Source organism: Cheilinus undulatus, linkage group 12, assembly GCF_018320785.1.
Source record: "Cheilinus undulatus linkage group 12, ASM1832078v1, whole genome shotgun sequence".
In the NCBI taxonomy this organism is placed as follows: Eukaryota; Metazoa; Chordata; class Actinopteri; order Labriformes; family Labridae; genus Cheilinus; species Cheilinus undulatus.
The window spans coordinates 44,922,458-44,944,968 of record NC_054876.1 but is presented as its reverse complement, the minus strand read 5'-3'; the positions used below and the strand labels follow the sequence as shown (position 1 = coordinate 44,944,968).

General features: G+C 39.2%; 1 protein-coding gene across 1 annotated transcript; it reads right to left on the bottom strand.

Annotated features, from left to right (window-relative positions):
- Positions 1–280: 280 nt before the first annotated feature.
- On the bottom strand, positions 281–21,603 carry LOC121518536 (dual specificity protein kinase CLK2-like). Its single transcript, XM_041800887.1, has 12 exons — positions 21,477–21,603; positions 4,969–5,066; positions 4,539–4,701; positions 3,379–3,445; positions 3,198–3,311; positions 2,846–3,012; positions 2,534–2,628; positions 2,323–2,452; positions 2,143–2,225; positions 1,985–2,064; positions 730–820; positions 281–436 (listed from the first exon to the last, which is right to left on the bottom strand). The coding sequence occupies exons 1-12, from the start codon at positions 21,601–21,603 to the stop codon at positions 281–283; spliced, it is 1,371 nt and encodes a 456-aa protein (XP_041656821.1).
- Between the last annotated feature and the right edge of the window lie 908 nt (positions 21,604–22,511).

Below are 22,511 nucleotides of genomic sequence, written 5' to 3'. Positions count from 1 at the left end.
TCAAGTCACAAAAATGCATCATATTTATTGACAAAGATAACACAGAATCAAGTACGAGATAAAATGTTCAGCATTACAGTCATTCTTTTATACAGACATGCAGGTTGGTGTATCAGCATTGTAGGGGAATGATTTCTGAACTGTTGTGACTTTTAAAAAACTGAAAATCACCATTCTTACACACTCAGAAACAGAAAAAACAAGCAAAGGAACAGTTTAGTGAATAGATTACAGCCGGAGGTAGATACTGACAGTCTTAAGGTGTTTGTGTTTGTGTATGCTAGCTGCGCTGTTTGCTCTGCGTCCTCATCGGGCTGAAGAACGGGTGCCACAGCGCCTCCTCCAGGGTGATCCTTCTGCAGACGTCGTACTCCAACATGCAGCTGAGCAGGTCGAACAGCTGCCTCTCATCCTCGTTCCTCCTCCACATACACTGCTGAAAGATACACTCACTGTTACTCTACTGATTCATCCTCTCACTTATGGCTGCAGCTGATTGTTTTTTGGTTTTTTGGGGTTTTTTTGCAGTCATGTGACCCTGATGTGGGACAGGAAGTGGAGGACAGGGGTTGGGAATCAACAGGAGTTTACTTTTGGGACTCAAAACAAGCTCAAAACTTTTTTTTTTTTTGGTGGCGTTTTGACTTCCTGTTCCCCATCTGGAGTTTTTCCACAGTGACGTGGCGTCTTCTGCCAACAGCCTATTGGTGGATCTGTGCTCTGTCTTACCTTCAGCGGCTGACAGTGTTTCCTGATGTAGTCGTCTGAGGAGCTCTGCTTATCCCAGTTCAGATGCTCGTTGTGCACGTAGTTCTGCTTTCTGCAGACAGAGCAGAAAGCACTCAGAGGTTATGCACTCTTACACTCAGAACTACTCCCTAATTCAAGTCTGCAGCTTTGGAAAGCATTCTAGAGCCGTGTAGGGTGATTTATTCTAGGAGCATGGTTGTTGTATTTGTAAATATTCACCTTACAACTGGACATTACAGGAAATGTTTACATTTAATTACACAGAGTTAATAATGTAATGTACTACTGATAAATTTGGCATGAAATTAAATATAAAGAGATTGAAAATCATTGGGAACTTTGAGTGTCTAGTTACTCAACCCTGCTCAACCAAAGAGCCAAGTTGTTGAAAAATACGTTTACATGAGCCACAATCTAAGTGGTGAAAAGTGGCAATTAAAATAAGTTAAAGGTGGCAAAAAAATGTCAAAAAGTGGCAAAAATCTTAAAAAACTTGGGAAAAATGGCCAAAAATCTGACAAAATGTGGGAAAATGGGCAAAAAAGGGCATTAAATTGTGAGAGGCAGCTTAAATGGCTGAGAAGTCAGAAAAAAAGGGGCAAACACTGAGGGAAAAGTGGCAAAGAATGGCAGAAAGTGACAACAAGTGAGAAGTGACAACAAATGAGTTACAGGTGGCAAAAAGTGGCAAACTCGTGTCAAAAAATGAGTGAAAAGTGACTGAAATGGGCAAAAGGCAGTCAAGATTGGCAAGAATGGGCAAAAAAAAAGGAAACAGTTGGTATGTAATGGCAAAAGGTAGCTTAAATGGGCAAAATGTGACAACAATGGGCAAAAAGGCAAAAAAAAAAGAAGTGGCAAAATTTTGGGAAAAAAGGAAACAAGTGGTATTTAATAGGGGAAAAGTAGCTTATTTGGACAAAAGCTGGCAAAAAATGGTTAAGAAAAGGGTAAAAATTGAGAAAGTGTCAGAAAAAAGTTGCAAAAGTGGGAAAAAAATAGGAAAAAAGGGGTATTTAATGGCAAAAGGTAGATTAAATGGGCAAAAAGTTGCAAAAAATGTGAAAAAGGGCAAAAATGGGATAAAAGTGGAAAAAATAGGGAAAAGGTAGAAAAAAAAGTTGCAAAAATGGCAAAAAAAAAAAAGGAATTAAGGGCTGTTTAATGAAAAAAATAGCTTAAATAGGTGCAAAGTGGAAAAAATTGTGAAATAGGCAAAAATACAAACTCTTACTTTGTCTGTCTGAGCAGGTGTGGAGGAATCGGCCCCAGGACTCTCTCCATCATGGCCAGATGTTCAAAACTGTCATGAGTCTGAAACAGCACACACAGTCAGGGCAGAAACCACCAGTTATATTTTATAAATGACTGTGAGTGAGTGTGATTATCTACCGGGAAGAGAGTCCGTCCCAGGTAAAACTCCATGAGCACACAGCCCAGACTCCAAACATCACAGGACTGGTTCCAACCCAGATCTGGGCACAGACAAGTTACAACTTAACACATGGATTAAAAGACAAATCATCAACAAACTGATGTTTAATTCTGTGACAGAGAAAGTTGTAAGTTTACCCAGTATGACCTCTGGAGCTCGGTAATGGCGCGTGGACACCAGCGACTCGTGGTGCTGGTGGTCAAATGTGGCGGTGCCAAAATCCACCACTTTCACATCCAGACTCCTCAGCTTCTTCGTCTCAGACCTCTGACACAAAAATGAACATCCTTTAATGCTTGAGGAACTTTGAAATTTTAGTATGACTTTCAGCAGAAGAACATCTGTTACCGTCTCGCTATTGAACTCGAGGTCATAATCGGAGCAGACGAACAGGATGTTCTCTGGTTTCAGATCTGTGTGGGTCAGCTTGTTACGATGGAGGACTGAAAATACACAAAACAGTCTAACTTTTCAAAGTTCTTTATTCATGTTTTTTTTACCTGAAACCATTGACACTGACTCTATTGCTCACTATCGCTGTGATCATAATTGAGTGCATGGGAACCAACATGACAAACATGTCCTACATGCAGAGGAATGGTTTATGTGCGTACTATGAAATCCAATCCTGTCAGTGCCACAGAAACACAGCTGACTCACAGCAGACGGCTCTGAAGAGCTGGAAGGCCATGTGTCTGATCTGCTCCACGCTGAACGGCAGAAACTCATTTTGTCGGAGGAACTCGAAGGTGCTGAGGCCGAGCAGCTCGAAAACGATGCAGATGTGACCGTGGTACTCGAACCAGTCCAGCATCCTCACACAGGCACTGATAGGACAGTTAGAGAAGCAGAAACATCAACCTTAGCATCATTTTTAAAAGTAAACAAATAAAATGCAAAGAGAAAGTTTGTTTCTTCTTTAAGCCCACGAGTAAACCAAAGAAATGAAGGTAAACTAAGCTCTTTAAGTATCACTTTCTAGGTATTTTGTTTTTGCTGCAGTTGAACTTACAATCTGTTGTCATCGTCCAGACTGTTGATCTCTTCCAACACGGCCACTTCAGACTTCGCCACTTCTCTGAACACGTCGATGTTCCTCACAATCTTCACAGCGACGCGCTCATTTCTGACACGTAAAGAAAGTTAGCCCTCCTCTAAAATACTCCTAAGAGACATGGGTCTAAAATACTTACTTCTCCCTGTCCATACACTCAACCACTTTCCCAAAAGCTCCTGCTCCAAGTGTAGTCATGATTTCATCTGAAAGAGACAGAGACACATAAGTTTGGGTCGTAATTTAACCTGAGGTGTACAAGACAGATGTTTTAAGTGCAACAGTTAATGATTTTAAGAGTGTTTTATGCTTAATTGTAGACATTACTGGACTTATGCTTTATGTTATAGAGCAGGAGGCTGGGATGGAGGAGGTCTAGCATTATGCTATAAAGGAGGAGGCTGGGGTGGTGGAGGTCAAGCTTTGTGCTATAAAGGAGGAGGCTGGGGTGGAGGAGGTCAAGCAATATGCTATAAAGGAGGAGGCTGGGATGGAGGAGGTCAAGCATTATGCTATAAAGGAGGAGGCTGGGATGGAGGAGGTCAAGCATTATGCTATAAAGGAGGAGGCTGGGATGGAGGAGGTCAAGCATTATGCTATGAAGGAGGAGGCTGGGGTGGAGGAGGTCAAGCATTATGCTATAAAGGAGGAGGCTGGGGTAGAGGATGTCAAGCTTTGTGCTATAATGGAGGAGGCTGGGATGGAGGAGGTGAAGCTTTATGCTATAAAGGAGGAGGCTGGGGTGGAGGAGATGGAGCTTTATGCTATGAAGGAGGATGCTGGGGTGGAGGAGGTCAAGCATTATGCTATAAAGGAGGCTGGGGCTGAGGTGGTCAGGAATGCCACACTGTCTTGCTCAGGGAACCCATCACTCCTGCACCAGTCCAAGTCTGTGGTTCATCTCAGCCTTGCAGTCAGCAAATCGATGGGTTACACTGACAAGGTAGGTGAACTGCTCCACAACTTCCACCCTCATACCATTAACAGACACAGATTCTATGGCAGCATTCAAGGAGTCCCTGAATCCCTGGATCTTTGTTTTTGCCCAGGAGACGAACATTCAAATCCTCAGCCTCCTCACTCAAGGACATTTACAGTCTCCACAAGGATCACTGCATCATCAGCAAAGTCCAGATCAGTGATCAGGACATCCCCACTACAAAGTTCTCTGTCCCTGCTACCTGCCCAGTTATCTAGCCCATACAGGTACTGAAGAGCACAGGGGCTAAGATATCTAATTCATCATGATCAGGACAAGGACAGACCAGGAACCAGAGGGAAAGGGTCGGCATCACGTACATCTGTCTTTCATCACCAGGCCGATGTGATAGACCAGGTGTCCCTCCTCCTCATCGTCCTCACAGCTTTGAAATTTGTGACTCCTCTTCCCTCCTTCATCGTCGGCGCTGACAGCGTTGTCACCGAGGGAGGCGGATTCAGGCTGAAGCGAGCTGTCGTCAGGCTGGGTTGAAGGTCGGACGAATGGAAAATAAAGCAATGAGGGCAGGCGTCAGTCATGGCGCTTTAGGTGGTGAAATAAATATCCACAATACATACAGACGGGACATTTCAAGAGATAGGAATATACCTGGTCTGCTACGTTTCAAAGAGAGTTGAAAATACAGCAGTAAGAGCAGTAAACCCAAACAGAGATAATTCACTGATATTGGAGATTTTCTTCTGTCCTGTCTGAGTTTAAAAAAGTCTAACAGTCGGATGAAGGTCTTACCAAGTTCTGGTTTTCTGAGGAGGAACAGGGTGTGCAGCGGTTCAAACCTCCACTCTTTAGATCATCATGGATGTTTGTTTTTTGGTCTTCAGCATTTACTAAGGGAAGGAAAGTAAGGGAGGTCACTTTAAGCACTCTTAAAGGTATGATATGAACAATTTACTAGATGCCTGCATCAGGGTGGCTTATGCTTAGGTACGGTTTTCAGCAACAGTTTTTCTAGGATGTACAGCCATTCTTGCATGGTCTACTTACAGTGCCTATACAACGTATTCACCCCATTGGATCACCAATCTATTCAATGTCAAAGCGAAAACAGGTTCTATAAAGTCATGTCAGTTATTTTACTGCTGTATTTAAGATTCACAGCTCTGAGTCTGTGTGGATAGGTCTCTATCAGACTCAAACATCTTCAACTTCATTGCATCTCTGGGTGCTTCGGCTCATTGTCTTACTGGAAAAAAAAAAACCTTCTACCAAGATGTAGTTCTCGTGCAGATTGAGTAAGATTGTCCTCCAGGATTTCCCTTTATTTTGCTGCATTTATTTTACCTTCCACCCTTACAAGCCTTCTGGGGCTGTGATCCCCACAGCATGATGCTGCCACCATCACACTTCACAGTGGAGATGGTGTGTTTGTGGTGATGTGCAGTGTTTGAACTTTCTTCCTCTTAACCAATGAGTCTCTCACATGCCTTTTGGTGAACTCTAGTCCAGACTGGATCTGAGTTTTCTTCTTCCTCTTTCAGCTGCTGAAGCTTAGAACTCCTTCAGAGTAGTCATAGGTGTCTTGGTGGCCTCTCTCACTAGTCTCCTTCTTGCACGTTCACTCAGTTTGTGAGGGCGGTCTGATCTAGGGGGATTTACACATGTGACATGGTCCTTCATTTCTTCATGATGGATTTAACTGAACTCTGGGGGACATTTGGAGACTTGGAAATGGTCTTGTTCCATCCCCTGACTTAGACTTTTTAATAACATTTCGTCTAAGTTGCTTGGACTGTTCTTTTGTCTTTAGGTATAATGGTAGCCATGAATACTGATGAACTAGTGACTGTTGTATTAGGTCAGTCATTTTAAAGGGGGTGAATATTTATACAATCACCTATTTTACATTACATATTTTTATCTGACATTACAGTGAAGAAGTTTGTTTTATTTGTTTTTATTCATACTGACCATAATTGATTTATTAAAGAGTTAAAGGGTAAAACATCCAAGGGGTTGAAGACTTTTCTAGGCACTGTACATCTCAAGGACATGGACAATGACTTAGACTTCCATAAATACCAAACAAACACTAAAATAAAAACCTTTCAAACAGACTTTCAGAAAATTAAAGATTTTAATTATTAGTTCAGAAGTGTAAATACCTCCCAGAGAGCTACACTTGTTGTCCTTCCAGCCCATAATACTGCTGGTCTCTGTCACTCTGCTTCTGTCTTTGGGGAGTCTGTGAGAAGATATAAAGCAGGGAGTGTAGAGTCAGTCCACCAGTCATGGCTGTGGTTCTAAACTGGTCCAGCCTCAGGACTCAACACCTCCTCCTTTACAAAGAAATTCCACCCTACTCTTCTTTCATTTTTCAACCATAGCTAAATATTTCTAATGAAAATGTGGGGCAGTTTGGACTTGAGATGGAACAACAGATGTCACAAAACAAAGAGATGGATACATATCTTCCAAAATAAAAGCACACTATAGACTGTGACCCAGTAGGAATGGCTTCATGTCCCATTTTTGGGTCCTGACCCACCAGTAGAGAACCGAGGCTCTAAATAGCCACACTTGCAGCCTTGTGTTATTGAGACAGTTGGTTTGAAGCAAAGGAAAAGCAATGGAAAATTAGAAAAGCACTGAAAGAGCGCAGACCTCCGCCATTAGCCCTATCTCCCAATAGTGAAGAATCCTTTTAAAAACTCCTGGATCCAGACAGTGAGCCGGATCTCTCCCAAAATCTAAATAGTTTGTCCTTGTGCCATTTTCGCCTTTTACTGAAAATTTCATCAAAATCTGTCCATAACTTTTTCAGTTATGATGCTAACTAACAAACTAACAAACCCTGCTGATCACATAACCTCCTCGGCGGAGATAAAAATCAGAAATAAAATTCTTATCTGTTTTTTAGAGTACACTGTAGACCAGTTTTACTCAACCCAACTCAACCAAAGAGCCACACTGTTGAAAAATACCTTTGCAAGAGCCACAATCTAAGTGGTGAAAAGTGGCAAAAACAGCTTGAATTAGCAATAAAAATAAGTTAAAGGTGGCAAAAATGGTCAAAATGCAGCAAAAATGGGTGAAAGGGGTGAAAATGGGGAGAAAAAGTGAAAAAATGTTCAGAGAGTAGCAAAAATGGGTGAGAAGCGACAAAAAAATGAGTTACATGTGGCAAAAAAATGGTCCAAAGTGGCAAACCGTGTCAAAAAAAAAAAAAAGAGTGAAAAGCAACTTAAATGGGCAAAAGTAGTCAAGATTGACAAAAATTGGCAAAGAAATAGGAAACAAGTGGTATGCAATGGAAATTGGTAGCTTAAATGGGCAAAATGTGACAAAAATGGTGAAAAGAAATGGAAAAAATTTGGGAAACAAGGAAAGAAAAGTGGTATTAAATGGGAAAAAGGTAGCTTAAATAGTAATGATAATAGATTAATAATAATAGATTAATAATAATAGATAATAATAGATTTTTGCTCCATTACTCCCATTTCTGTCACTTCATGATCAACTTATAGAGCGTTTAATGTGCATTTTTTCCACTTTTAAAGACATCTTTGTCACTTTTAAACCCTTTCCACCACTTTTCCCACCTAATATCGCCTCTGTTGTCCCATTATAGTCACTCTTAACCCCTTTTTTTACCACATTTTATGCTAATTTTTGCCAATTTAACCACATTTCACCCTTTGTCATGCCCATTTCTGCCACTTTTAAGCCAAATATTGACACTTTTAACCCTTTTTACCACAATTTATGCCCATTTTGCCTATTTTTTGCCACTTTTTTCCCAATTTTAACCCATTCTGCTGCTTTTAAAATCCCATTTCACCACCCTTTTTCACCATGTTTTTGTCATATTTTTACCAATTTTATTTCTGATTTAAAAAAAAAAAAAAGATTTACATTTTTAAGATGATTTTATACTACGGCACAAATAATAAAAAACACCTCCCACATTTTAGCTTTGATAACAGTGACAGTGACTTCATGGCGAGGCCCCAGAAAGCTCTCCCCTTTACCCCCTTATGGACGGCCTTGTCTGCACACGGCTATTCTTGTCATGGCTGTTAAATCTCCTCCAGGTACAGAGGGGTCCCCGGTCTCTGACACCTTTATTTTGGGGGTTGCGGGTTGAAAAGTTTGAGAACCCCTGCTTTAGATAACAACAACCTGGATGACTGAGCTCCTACTGAGATGTTTTACAGCAGGGGTGTCAAACTCAAGGCCCGGGGGCCAAATCCGGCCCGTAGTACAGTTTTACCCAGCTGACAAGATCATATCATATTTTTTTAGAACTGGCCTGCAGGTCTGAGGTCTGCAGATTTCCTCCAGTATAAAATGTAAATTTAAAACCCATAAGAGACCACACCTATTTCTCCTCATAGCAAAACTATGGCGGGCATTACACAGACTCATTAGACCATGTACAACACATTTATGACTTAAAAAAATACTCCTGTCTCTAATGTCAAGGATAGGAAATGTTGCTTATATGTCATGTTTGGCTTTTGTGGTTCATTTATTATCATCTGTTATTGGAAAATACATTTACTTTCCAGTCTTGATTGCAAAGTGGAGTAAGATTATCTTTTTATTTGTACTTATACAGCATAAGTCAAAATTAATTAGATTTAACAACAAAAATCATTTTCATTTTCCCGGTGAATGGGCCCTCCACAGTCATTATTTATTGATGACAGCAATGCATGTGTACTGGATCGGTGAAATAGGGGCTTTTTAACCCCTTTTCACCATTGTTTCTGTTCTTTTTCCCACTCTGCACCCGTCTTTTCCACTTTTATTCACTTTTGAACCCCATTTTCATACTTCATCTAGCCAATTTTTGAAACTTTTTTCCACTTTATACCCTTTTAGCCTATTTTTAAAAGCTTTTCACCATTTTCCAACAATTTTGGCACCCTTTTGGTAGTTTTATAACCCATTTTTGCCACTTTTCACCATGTTTGCCGATTAAAAAAAAATATATATATATATTCTGTAACTGTATTTTAACTTTAGCTATTTGTTCCCACTTTGAATTCATTTTTGCCGGTTTTTTTAACCCGTTTTTACAAGTTTATCTTGCTTTTTTTTTTTTTTTTTACCTGTTTTTGCCTCTTCAACCCATTTTTTTCACTTTTAACTTCTTTTCACAATTTTCTTCAAATTCTTTCTTTTGTTGCAATTCAATAATTTCTTTTTTTTTTTTGCCATTTTAATCCCATTGTTGCCTCTTTTGAATCCTTTTCACCACTGCTTCTACAAGTTACGACACTTTTTAGACACTTATTTAATTTTTCACTTTTAAATTATGCAACCAGTCACATGACCACATCAGAATGTTCAGTCTGTTTCAATCAGGGACTTTATTAGTTTAAGTCAAGAAAAAGCTCTGCAGGGTCTCTTATAGGACATTTAAAGGTCATGTGACATCTGTGCTACAGGTCCTTATGGGTTAACCTTGAAGACTGAAAATATTCTTATTAAATCATAAACATTTGAAAAGTAAAGATTAGAAATAAGTAGATAAAAAGTCAGGAATGAGAGAAAGAAATTAATTAGTGTTTTCATTTCATATTTTCATATTGCATCTCAAGATTATGACTTCTTATTTCATATTTTGACCTTTAAAATTCATAATTTTGACCTTTTCTCTCATTTTGTGACCTTTAGCTTCACAGTTTTTAATTTTAAATCCTATTTTGACCACTTTAGCTCATGGCTTCAAATTTTATCTCATATTTTGACATTTTAGAGGCACAGTTTTAAATTTTAAGTCGTATTTTGACCTTTAGAACTCTTGATTTCATATTTCATCTGTAATTTTGACCTTTGAACTCTCTCTCTCATATATTTGCCTTTTAAAAACCTTATTTTGACTTTTAATTTTGTGTTTTGACCTTTATGACTGATAAGGTTGACTTTTTATCTCAGATTTTGAGCCTTTCAACATATTATTTTGACTTTTTTTTTAAATCTCAAAATCATTTATCATCATAGCAAATTCTTTTCCCCCTTAACTTATTACATGTGAAAACAAAGTTGACAGTTTACGGTTAAAAGTTGACCCTGTTTGGCCCCAGGTTACACCTAAACTCAGTTTTAGAGTTTTAGACAAACATTTCATTTATGAAAGGTGCTTAATCTATCACAAAAGAGAAATTTCATCTAAATCCCAGCTCACACTGTAAATAATTCAGAGTTAGAAAAAAGTTCTTGTAGGTTAAGCTCAGAGACACGGTGTCACGATTCATGCTCAGGACAGAAACACGGCTACTGATTATTTTCAGCCAAATATTCTCCAGATATCTCCACAGTCAGTGGTAAACATGTAAAGTGGTGAAGTAGAGTGGGCCTAGAGAAGAAGAGCTCCACATACACGTCTGTTGTTGCTGTTCTGTAAAGAAAAGGATCATAAAAGTGAAGTTAATGAACCACTCTCTACCTTCCTCTGGTATTCCTCTGTTTGTGGCTGTTCTTCTACACTCCTAGAAGCAGAATAACTTCATTCAGAAGAAAAATAATCCAGTGAACGTCACGTTCGGCTGTAAAGAGAGGTGCTGGATCCTCACAGCTCTTCTCCCGTGCTCTGCCTGGTATTCCAAGCCTCCGTCCTCCACAGCCCTTGATCTGCAGGGTCAAAGTCTTCCCTGTCTCCTAACCCCTGAAACCCTCCTCTCTGTTTTCAGAGCTAAACATAGTGTTACATCCCTCACACCCACACACTCATGCTGCTGCTCTCTCTCCAGGGCTTTCCCCGGCCTTTTGGAAAGAAGGTTGTGGGTTACGACCCCCCAGCCTGTAGGGCAGCTTCCAGAGGGTGAGAAGTTAACACGACACTATAATGATCCTTCAGGGGAAATTAGATTTAAAGAGCGGTCACAGTGCATGGATATGAGCTGGAGTTGTGTACCGTTTGATCAAAATAACATGAAAGACAGTCGAGCATCAGCAGAACCAGGGGTGAGAATGAATCCTTCAGGGTATCAGTGATATTACCCTGCACCAGGGGTTCTCAATGTGGAGGTCTGGACCCGTGAACACACTGTGAGGGGGCCTAAAAAACTAAGAATATGTTTTGAATTACAAATTTGCCACTTTACACCAATTTTAGCACATTAGGGCAGCTTAAACCCCCTTTTTTTTGTCCATTTAAAACCCTTTCGACCACTTTTTTCTGACTGTTCTTGCCATTTTCTGCCTACTGTTGCCTCTATTAACCCATTACTGCCACTATTAACCCCTTTATACCACTTTTTATCCCGTTTTTCCCCCACTGCATTGTTTGTTCTGCCCATTTTTGCCATTTTTATCCCATTTCAGCCCATTTTTTGCCTGTTTTTCTGCCTCACTTAACACAATTTTGCCAGCTTAAAATTTTTTTTCTTTCCATTTCATCGTATTTTCCACCCATTTCTGTGGCTTTCAAACCATTTGTCCACTCTTTAATCCTCTTTTCACCACTTTTTATGCCCGTTTGTGCCACTCTAAACCATTTTAGAAATTTTTTGCATACATCCATGTTTATCTGATTTTTACCACTTGTAACCCATTTCTGCTACTTTTGAAATCCCATTTCACCACCTTTTCCACCTATTTTTGCCATTTTAATTCTGTTTTTCAAGAAAAGTGGATGTACATTTTTTAGAGGGCTATTTACTATGGCACACAATTATTTTAAAAAGTGTTTATTTTAAGACAGTGTTAATTTCATGGACTAAAACTATGACTAAAAATGTTCGTCAACAGCCTCATATTCCATGACAAAAACTAGACGAAGACTAACAAAAATAATAGATCTGTGATGACAAAAAGTTTAGTTTTATCAAGATGACTAAAACTGGACTAAAATGTGATGTAGTTTTTGTCAGACATTCAAAATCTGTGATATTTCTCCACTGTGGGTAAATCTGTCAAAAACAATGCATCTGTATCTCTTCTGTCTCTCAGCTGCAGGAAGCATGGACCCCAGGTTTGGCAGGGTGCAAAGAACACACTACCATGATTTGGTACCAGATTTAGGCAAGAAAATAAATGCTTGGACTAAAAGTTAAGACTAAAATGTGAGAACTTTTTATGGACTAAACTAAAATATTTTTGAGTTTTCTTCAACTAAAACTAAAAAGAATAGAAATGACTAAAATGTGACTAAAACTAAAATGCATTTCATTAAAAGAGTAAAACTAAGACTCAAATTAAAAATTGCTGCCAAAATTAACATTGTTTTGAGAGTCGGTGTTATTCAGGTTAAATATAAAATACAGATACCACAGTTTAACTTTACAATGGACCATGATTTAGCTGACCTCCATGGCCCCTCAATTCACCTGGGCCCCAGAAATCCCCCATATATCCCCCCTTATAAGCAGCCTAGTCTGCACATGACTATTCTTGATTGTGCCACCATCTTCAGGTACAGTGGGGGTCCCTGGTCTCTTGCACTTTTGTTTTGGGGGGTCCCTGGTTAAAAAGGTTAAGAACCACTGCCCTACACCACCAGCCTCTCCCTGACTCAACACTGGTAATTCAGTAAAACTGTGTAAAACGAGGAAAATCCTCTCCTAACTCAGGCAATGTAGCAAGACGTGCAGGAATGAGACTGATGGGTTTCATTCACCTCCCTCTGGTGGGAAAAAGAGAAATCTAGCTAGCTATTTAGCTTAAACGCTGTAAAAACTCACCCTCCCACACTTTAAACCCTCACTTAAATACATCATTGCTATCTCAGTTGGTTTTTCTCTGACCACAGGATGTGTCAATAATATCCTCAGCTACATCTCATAAAACATGTCTTATAAATTCATGAATACTAAATCAAAACCTCTGCTGGGTGATTGATATGTCGACAACAGTGTGTCCACAAGCTTACAGTTTGCGGTGGCAAATTCACTGCAACCGAACCCTCTCCCTGAACGTCTTCCACAAATAGCACACATGCCATTCACAGTAGGCTTCTCTTTCCCTCTGCATTATTTCTTATTCATCTTTTCACCACCTCTCCCTCCTGCACTGCAGGGTGTCCACCATAGGATATGGCTGATTCTTTTTGCTTCACGACAGATATTTTTAACCAGCACAATCTGCAACCAGCGGATATGGATTTGAATATATTAACATAAAACAGTGTTACTCAACCCTGCTAAACCAAGGAGACACATTGTTGAAAAATGCATTTGCAAGAGCCACAATCTAAGTGGTGAAAAGTGGCATAAACAGCTTGAAGTAGCAATTAAAACAAGTTAAGGGTGGCAAAAATGGTCAAAATGCAGCAAAAATGGGTGAAAGGGGGTGAAAATGGGGAGAAAAAGTGGAAAAATGTTCAGAAAGTAGCAAAAATGGGTGAGAAGTGACAAAAAGATGAGTTAAAGGTGGCAAAAAAAATTGTCAGAAAGTGGCAAAAAAAATGAGTGAAAAGTGAGTAAAATGGACAAAAGCAACCAAGAGTGGCAAAAATGAGAAGTTGCAAAAACGGCCAAAAAGACGAAACAAGTGGTATGTAACAGAAAAAGTTGTTTAAATGGGCAAAATGTGACAAAAAATAGTGAAAAGGTTAAAAATTGGCAAAAAAAAATTAAGAAAAGAAGAGGCAAAAATTTGGGAAAAAAGGAAACAAGTGGTATTTAATGAGAAAAGGTAGCTTATTTGGATGAAAAGTGGCAACAAATGGTTAGGAAAGGGCAAAAATGGGGAAAAGTGTCAAAAAGAAGTTGCAAGAAAAGGGCAAAAAAACAGGAAAAAAGGGGTATTCGTTGGCAAAAGGTGCCTTAAATGGGCCAAAAATGGGCAAAAAGTGGCAAAAATATGAGTAAGAAGTGAGTAAAATGGGGAGAAAGCAGTCAAGATTGGCAAAAATTGGCAAAAAAAAGGAAACAAGTGGTATTTAATGGGTAAAGGTAGCTTATTTGGACGTAAAGTGGCAAAAAAATTCTTAGTTAAAGGACAAAATGGCAAAAAAGTTTCAAAAAATGGGGGAAAGTGTCAAAAGAAGTCGCATAAAAGGGCAAAAAATAGGAAAAAAAGGGGTATATAATGGCAAAAGGTAGCTTAAATTGGCAAAAAAATGGTGAAGAAGGGCAAATGGGCAAAACATGGCAAAAACATGAGTGAAAAGTGACTAAAATGGGCAAAAAGCTGTCAAGAGGGGCAAAAATTGGGAAAAAAAATAGGAAACAAGTGGTATTCAATAGGACAAAAAGTGGCAAAAATGGTTAAATAAAGGGCAAAATGGGATAAAAGTGGCAAAAAGCAGTCACAAAAATAGAAAAAAAATAGGGGAAAAGTGGTATTTAATGGCAATTAATTGGGCAAAGAGTGGCATAAAATTAGGAAAATGGCAAGAAGTTTCCATTTTTTAAGGTTTTCTGGGGGAATCGTATTTCAAATTAAGACATAAAAGAGCCATAAAATAATCACAAAAGAGCCACACGTTGAGTATCACTGGTCTAAAACATAAAGATTTTTCCCTCCATACATGAACATCTTTAACATCTAGATCCATCTTTAATACATTCCCTCTCTCTGTTTCTGTCCTGTCCTGTACATGCACATGTATACAGACATTAGCTGACAGGCCTGCTACATGCTAAAGGACCTTTCTTTTTATAGCCAACAATGTGAAGGAGTGTCAGCCACTCTGGAGCAGGGATCTCCTGCTCCCAGGCTCAGACATGTATCAGTCTCACCACGCAGGGCGACTCAGATGTCTCTATTGACTGTAAATCTTTACTGAGGATGACACACTGCTGCTGACAACATGCAGGACCGTTGTCACTCACTTAAGATCATCCAGCACTCACTACTCTCCGACTAGTGCCAGGAGTGTAGAAGGGTTTACTCTGCACACATCTTAATGTGCAAAACAAGAAGGGCTCTTGCTCTAACTACAGCCTTGACAGGACTCAGTATATCTGGGACATATTGTGTTCATGACTGCTTTAAAATTTTACATGGCAGGATTCTCTGCAACATGTTTGTGGTGTCCTCAAAGAAGCCAGGCTTGGTCCGTTGATGTTCTGGAGACAGCAAATGATAAAGGGAGTATTTTTAGCGAGGCTAGAGACAAGAAGCTTTAACATTCAAGAGTGCCAAGGCTGTTTGTTGGTTGGTCCATCGCTTGATGAGACAAACTGACTTGGTTATGCTTAAATGAAATGTCTTCTACAAAAACAGAGATATGTGAAGCTTCCTTTGGTCCAGAATGACAATCCAAATGCCCTAAGTGATTCTTAACTGATCAGCCATCAGCACCATGAATTTTAGGTTGAAATGCAATGCCAAAACCACAAACTTTTGCAACGATGATGCTATTTCCTTCAGAGTTTTTCTCAAACAAGAGTTAGATCAACCACCACCCAATCCGATCTACCCTGACTAACTCTAACCCAGTCTTGCCTAACTCAGCTAACCCAACCTAACATCATCCTAACCTCAGCTAAACCTAACCTAAGCCAAACTCAACCCAATGTTAACCTCTGCCAAACCACTTTACCTTAAGCGACTTAGCACAACCCAGCCCAAGCAAATCAAACCTAACTTGACCCAACCCAGCCCATCCTACTATAGTCCAACAATACCTCATTCAACCTAACCCAGCTTTAACCCAAGCCCCCCATCCTAACCCAACAATAAAACCTTCAACCAAATCCAAACTAAGCCAAACCAGTCCAACTTCAACCAAATGCATCCTCACCTAATCTTACAAAACTTAACGAAACTTCAACCTGACCTTACCCTACCTTATTCATTCAAAACAAACTCTTACTTGCTTATCAAACTTTATATTTTCAATCTACCTGTAAAACTTGTTCTGTATGTTCCCCTGGGTCCATTCATTCAAATCCCCAACCTACTTTATTTACCTCTGTAACCTATCATGAAACTGCACATGAAACTTGAATTCCCTCTCAGTGGCCAGTCTCCCAGCCTCTACCCTGACTAAGCAACAGGACCCTGCAAGGTATGTCCCTAGTTAGAGCATGGCAGGGGTAGCATGTAACTCAAAGCAGAGCTATTGGCTTAAAAAACTCTTAATGTTTTCTCTCATCAAAGTTTCATTAAACCAGTGTTACTCAACCCTGCTCAACCTAAGAGCCAATGGTTGAAAAATACATTTGCAAGAGTCACAATCTAAGAGGTGAAAAGTGGAAATTAAAATATAGTAGTAGTTAAAGGTGGCAAAAATGGTCAAAAGTGGCAAACACTGGGAAAAAGTGGCCAAAAATGGCAGAATATGGCAAAAATTGGTGGGAAGTGAAAAAAAAAACAAGTGAAAGGTGGCAAAAGTTGTCAAAAAGTGGCAAAAATCTGAAAAAAATGTTGAAAAATGGGCAAAAAGTGGCGATTCATTGCAAAAGGCAGCTTAAATGCGTGAGAATGTAGTTGTGTAGAAAATGGGTAAAAAAAAAAAAAGGTGACAAAAAGAAGTAGCAGAAATGGGCTAAAAGTGGCAAATACTGGGAGAAAAGTGGCAAAAAAGGGCAGAATATGGCAAAAATGAGTGGGAAGGGACCAAAAAGTAAGTTAAAGGTTGCAAAAATTGTCAAAAAGTGGCAAAAATGGTCCAAAAGTGGCAAAAAAGTGGCAGAAAGGTAGGAAAACTCGTAAGAAGCATCAAAGAGTGGCAACATTGGAAATAAGTGGCAATTGCCAAAGGCAGCTTAAATGGGCAAAAAGTGAAACAAAAAGGCAAAAAACGGGGCAAAAAAATTGCAAAAAGCAGGATAAAAGTGTCAAAAAGACGTGGCAAAAATGGGCTAAGAGCAGTAAAAACTGAATGAAAGTAGCAATAAATTGCAAGTAAGGGCAATGGAAATATATAGACAAAAACTAGAGGATGACAATTAAATTTGACGATTAAAGCCTACTGTGTAAGTGTGGGGAAAAAATCTGATTAATGTGACTTACAATGTATAATTTCTGAGGTCAAAGTTTCCCCTTTTTAAGGTTTTCCAGGGGAATAATATTTCAAATTAAGACATAAAAGAGCCACATGAGTATCACTGCATTAAACATTTCATCAACGCAATATGATACTGAAAACGCCACTGTCAGGTTTGTGGGGGTTTGGCATGTCTAAATTAATTGCTGGGAATCCCATTTTGTCTTAAAACAGATTTTTTTTTTCTACCATTGTCAATCAGAGCCACACAGAGGTTTCTGCAGTCACAGGAAGTACTGAGAGGTCAATAATTGAATTTAATCTAACTTGTTGTTTATTGAAATCCTCCCTATCATTATTACCTCCACCAAGGAGGTTATGTGATCGGCTCGGTTTGTTAGTTAGTTAGTTTGTTTGTTAGCAACATAACTCAAAAAGTTGTGGACGGATTTTGATGAAATTTTCAGGAAATGTCACAAATGGCATAAGGAAGAACTGATTAGATTTTGGGAGTGATACAACAATCTTTGCCTCACTGTGTTTCCACCCCACCAAGGAGGGAGTAATCAGCAAATGCGCTGGTGGGGGCCACATGGGGATGGATCCAGGAATTTATTACAGGATTCTTCACTATTGGGAGATAGGGCTAATAGCTGAGGTCTGCGCTGTCTGAGTGCTTTTCTAGTCTTCCAAATGTGATGTAGTTCCATCAATCTGTTGGACAATCTTACTTACTGACAGCCTGAATTATCATATTCCTGGAGCTTTGCCATTTGACTGGAACACGATCTCATCCCTCCCAGATGGCAGAGATACTGTGACTTTATCTGTAATTGAAGGGGATTATTCAGGCCTCTCAGTTTTAGATGATATGATATGGCTTAAAATGTGCTCTGATGAAATCTATCGACACGGTGATCTCTGAAAGCTAACCCGCTCTCATACTACGGCTCTAACGATGAGCACTATGCCTCCTGCATGCTCTGGGCTGCAGCTCTTATTCACATAGCACTCTAACGAGGCCGAGACGTGGAAACAGATTGTCTTTTTTGCATCCTGTCCCCAGTAACGACTTAATTAAATGTCTTTATACCACAGCCAAGAAAAACAGGGCACTCTGATTGGCTGGCAGTTGAAACAGATCTTTCCACGTCTGTCACCAGTTGATAAATGGTCAGAGCCGATTAGATAACAAATGTAAATATACAACATCTCTTCATGCTTTGCTCTGTTGTCCTGAATCACATGTTGCAGCATGTGCTCTATGAGCAGATGTCTAAGACAATGCTTTTAATAGACTCTGTGGGCAGTGTTTGGGAAAGGGGTTTGGAGGCATGACTGTGCAACTATGCTAAGAGAGCTCAGAGGAGTGATGCTGAAATATGCATCATTCAAATGCACCTGCAGATGTATGACACCTAATCTTATTAATATAGATTTAGTATAGTTCAACAATGGTTGGAGCATTTTTGCTTTGTTTCCTACTCATAAATTGTACTCTGCAATACTGAACTTTCATGTTTCATGTTAAGATCAAGGTTTTTCCTGGCTCAAAAAGAGGCGTGGTGATACCTTTCTAACCGTGTGCACGTGCGTGTGTTCTAGTGGGAATTCTAGTTTCTACAGTTGTGTTTAATTATACAAACCAATAAGCCACAATGGGTTTTGATTTACCGCAGTTAGAGATGTCAGATTCATGCAGTAGTTTGTTTAAGTTCATGTTCTCCTGATGAAACTGAAGACTAGCGTTCAGGAGGAAAATTCCATCAAAGCTCTTGGTAGAGCTGTACGCTGCAGTTATCATCAGAGCATTTCCACATCCATCCGCTGTGATCCCTACACTTCACAAAAAAAGATTTTCCACAGGGTGACCAACTAACGTGGCCTGAAGACGATCAGTATCACAAATGACGAACGCCTGCAGACCACCTACACATCTAGAAGGGAGAACAGAGTCTAGAAGACTCTGAGCTAAAAGGCTAGCTGAAACTCTTTAACCGCTTTTCTCCCTTGTTTGTCTTGTTTTGGTTCAATGATATGCTGTTAAGAAAATCAGCCTGGTGGTGTAAGAGAACAACTAAGAATGTGTTCTTTTATATAAACCACAGGTTTATTTAACAAAACACATTATTACAATAATAACACATAAGAATAATTAAAAACCAGAGATAGATAGATAGATAGATAGATAGATAGATAGATAGATAGATAGATAGATAGATAGATAGATAGATAATTAATGTGTTATCAATACTATTATTGTTATCATCACTATTACTTTACTATTATGTTATTTTTATTAGTTAATAAGAATTATACTATATTTTCATTATTATCATCATTATTATTATAACTTTATTATTACGATGATGATTATTATTATGTTTATCATTATATTATTATCCTATGATTTTTATTATTATGTTATTATTATTACTTTATTATCTCTATATTATTATTAGTATTATCAGTAGTAGTTGTAGTGGCTGTATCATTATTATTTTATCATTTTTATGGTTATTATTATTAGTCCTATTTTTACTACTTTATTATCTCAATATTATCATTATTATTATATTATTTTGTAGTAATAGTAGTAGTAGTATCATTATAATTTTATTATTTGTATGATTATTATTAGTCTTATATTTTCACTATTATAACTATCACTATTATTATTACTTTATTATCCCTATATCATTATTATTATTAGTAGTGGTGGTAGTAGTAGCAGCATCTTATTATTTTTATGGTTATTATTATTAGTATTATATTATCACTATGACAACTATCATAATTATTACTGATTTATCCCTATATTGCTATCATTTGTATCAATATAATTTTTGTTACATGATCCTGATCCCTTCCACACCAGGATTGTCAGTTAAAATATGACCCATCAAATAAACAAACAAACAAATCAAATGAAAAAAAAATCCCTTTTTTGTTCACTGCAAACAACCCTCATTGACATTTTGTTGTAAAAAATCTACATAGTGTAGTTTTGATGAGTGCTGCAAGGAAAATAGTGCTATTAATAGTATAAGATGAAACTTTATCGACACAGGTTGCACAATTAAAGACATAACAATTTAGAAGCCAGCAAAAAAATCCAAACCAACTGAGTTTTCTTTTCTAAAATAGTGGGTTTGCACACGTCCATCAGTCTGACATGTACCTCTAAGAAGTCCAGGTCAGGGCTTTTGCACCATGCAGCGTTAATCAGCTATCTGGTTCCAAAGGAGGCAGCAAAACTTTATTTAAAACAACAACACTCAGCCCATAAGAAAGCCCAGAAACGCCTCAGAGGGGGTCAAGTTTCATTTTATAAAACAAAACTGCTGTTATTTTTCACTTGCAATGAAGGAAATGGAAACAAAATATCCATGAACTGATGAGAAAATATGAGCATTTTTAATCTGTACTGCAGAAATGAAATATTTCACTGCTCTGGCACATTTCTTGACATTGTTAGTTGATAGATAAGTCATGGTGTAAGAAAAACAATGCTGTAATCATGAAGACATTTCCAAAGCTTCAGATTAATACTGATTGAAAGTCTTCTTTGAATGAATAGGCCGATGATCCCAACAGTAAAACCATTCTACTCCTTAGCCTCAGATACATTGTGATGTTTTCTTCCTACCTGTCTCTATTGTTGAAGCGTTGACGTCTTCTCTCTCTCCACCTCTCTGGCTCCCCGCTCCCTGGTTTCTGTTTGGGTTAAGTACCCGCCTCCCTCTTCACCTTCCTCCTGAACTAATCTCCCTCGGGGGGAAAGCAAACACTTGTTGCCAAACCACATAGCTCCCAAACAAGGAGAGACAGAAATTGTGTCTGCGGCGCAATAAAACATTATGTCCTTCAGAAAACCAAGACGTGAACATTCTAGGCCGTAAAATCCTCAGCCAGCTGCAGTGAAAAGGGACACGGGGAGCTGCGCCTGCCTCGACCCTTGGCCTGACCCAGGAGAGCTCTTCTTTCCTTCTGCAGGAGAAAACATCGTGTACTGTGTCTCATCTGGAACCGTCCATTGAGGATGATGCTGGGGATTGTTAAAATGAGTGACAGTGGACACTCGTAACACGTTTAACCTCATCTACATTTAAGATTTGATATGAGTAACCAGGACTCAGGTTTGTGGTCAGTGCAGGGCCACATTAGACGACTGGGTCATTTCCAGGCTGTAAGACAAGTCTATCCACTGAGACAAATCCCCTCCAGCTTAAATATCACATTTTTGTTTGAGTCCCATCTGATTACATTTGATTTAACTATAAACTCACATCACAGTGAGGAACTCCAGATGGGGGGCAGGAACTTCCCATCCCACATGTGTATGTGGGCCCCATATGGGTTATATGTGGGCTGCAATATGGGGCCCATGTGGACTTGTCTGAGGGCTCACTTGAGACTATCAGTGTGAACTGCGCCCATATGGGACACATAAAGACCACATAGAGCAGTGTTAAGCCTGGTTTATGCTCCTGTGTCGTGTCGACGGCATAGGTGCGCTGTCGACGTGAAGCCGCCATTGACCATTCGAAGTTCTGCGTCGAGGGAACGCGTCGCTCTGCAATTCACCGCCATGCCACTAGGGATGTGCGGCTGTTTGTGTGTGTGTGTGTGTGTGGTTACAGCCACCTCTTCATGCAGTCAGCGACCTCCAGGCCCGTGTTCCTGGAAATTTCTCACCAGGAGTTATTTGCCATTTGGCAGTCCTTTTAGTGCTTCGAGGAGGAGTTGTAAAGGTGGTAGTATTCCCTAACCTAATTATCCTCTCTTCGACTTGACCCATCATTGAAACACTCGTACCACTCTACAAAAACTTCAAAAATGGTGGTGTTGCAGGAAGAAAGACCAGAAAAAGCAATTGCCGGAAATGACGTTTTGGGCGGACCAATCATAGCCTTTGCAGTCCATGTTGCCACAACGCATAGTTAGGATTTATTACAGGTGCGCGTCAGCGTAGGGGTCCACGTCGATGCAGAGGGCTACACGTAGCTACGCCGTTGACGCAACGCAGAAGCATAAATCAGGCTTTACTCAACCCTGCTCATCCAAAGAGACAAATTATTGAAAAATACCTTTGCAAGAGCCACAATCAAGTGGTGAAGTGGCAAAAACAGGTAAAAGTAAAAAAATAAAGTTAAAGATGGCAAAATGGTCAAAATGCAGCAAAAAAAGGTGAAAATGGGGAGGATAGAGTGAAAAAACTGGTCAGAAAGTAGCAAAAATGGATGAGAAATTACAAAAAAGAGTTACAGGTGGCAAAAAATGGTCTAAAAGTAGCAAAAATGTGGCAAAAAAAAAATAGTGAAAACTGACTAAAATGGGCAAAAGCAGTCAAGATTGGCAAAAATAGTAGAAAAAAAGGGAAATAAGTGGTATTTAGTGGCAAAAGGTAGCTTAAATGTGCAAAATGTGGCAAAAATGTTGTAAA

What these genes read in the sequence shown, in the direction of transcription:
- LOC121518536 (XM_041800887.1), bottom strand. Translation starts at nt 21,603, where the DNA reads ATGGCGGCTTCACGTCGACAGCGCACCTATGCCGTCGACACGACACAG. An exon ending in GTTCACACTGATAGTCTCAA is followed by an intron (nt 5,067 to 21,476) that starts GTGAGCCCTCAG and finishes TCCTTCCCTTAG; the next exon opens with TAAATGCTGAAGACCAAAAA. An exon ending in CTGGACGATGACAACAGATT is followed by an intron (nt 3,013 to 3,197) that starts GTAAGTTCAACT and finishes CTGTCCTATCAG; the next exon opens with TGCCTGTGTGAGGATGCTGG.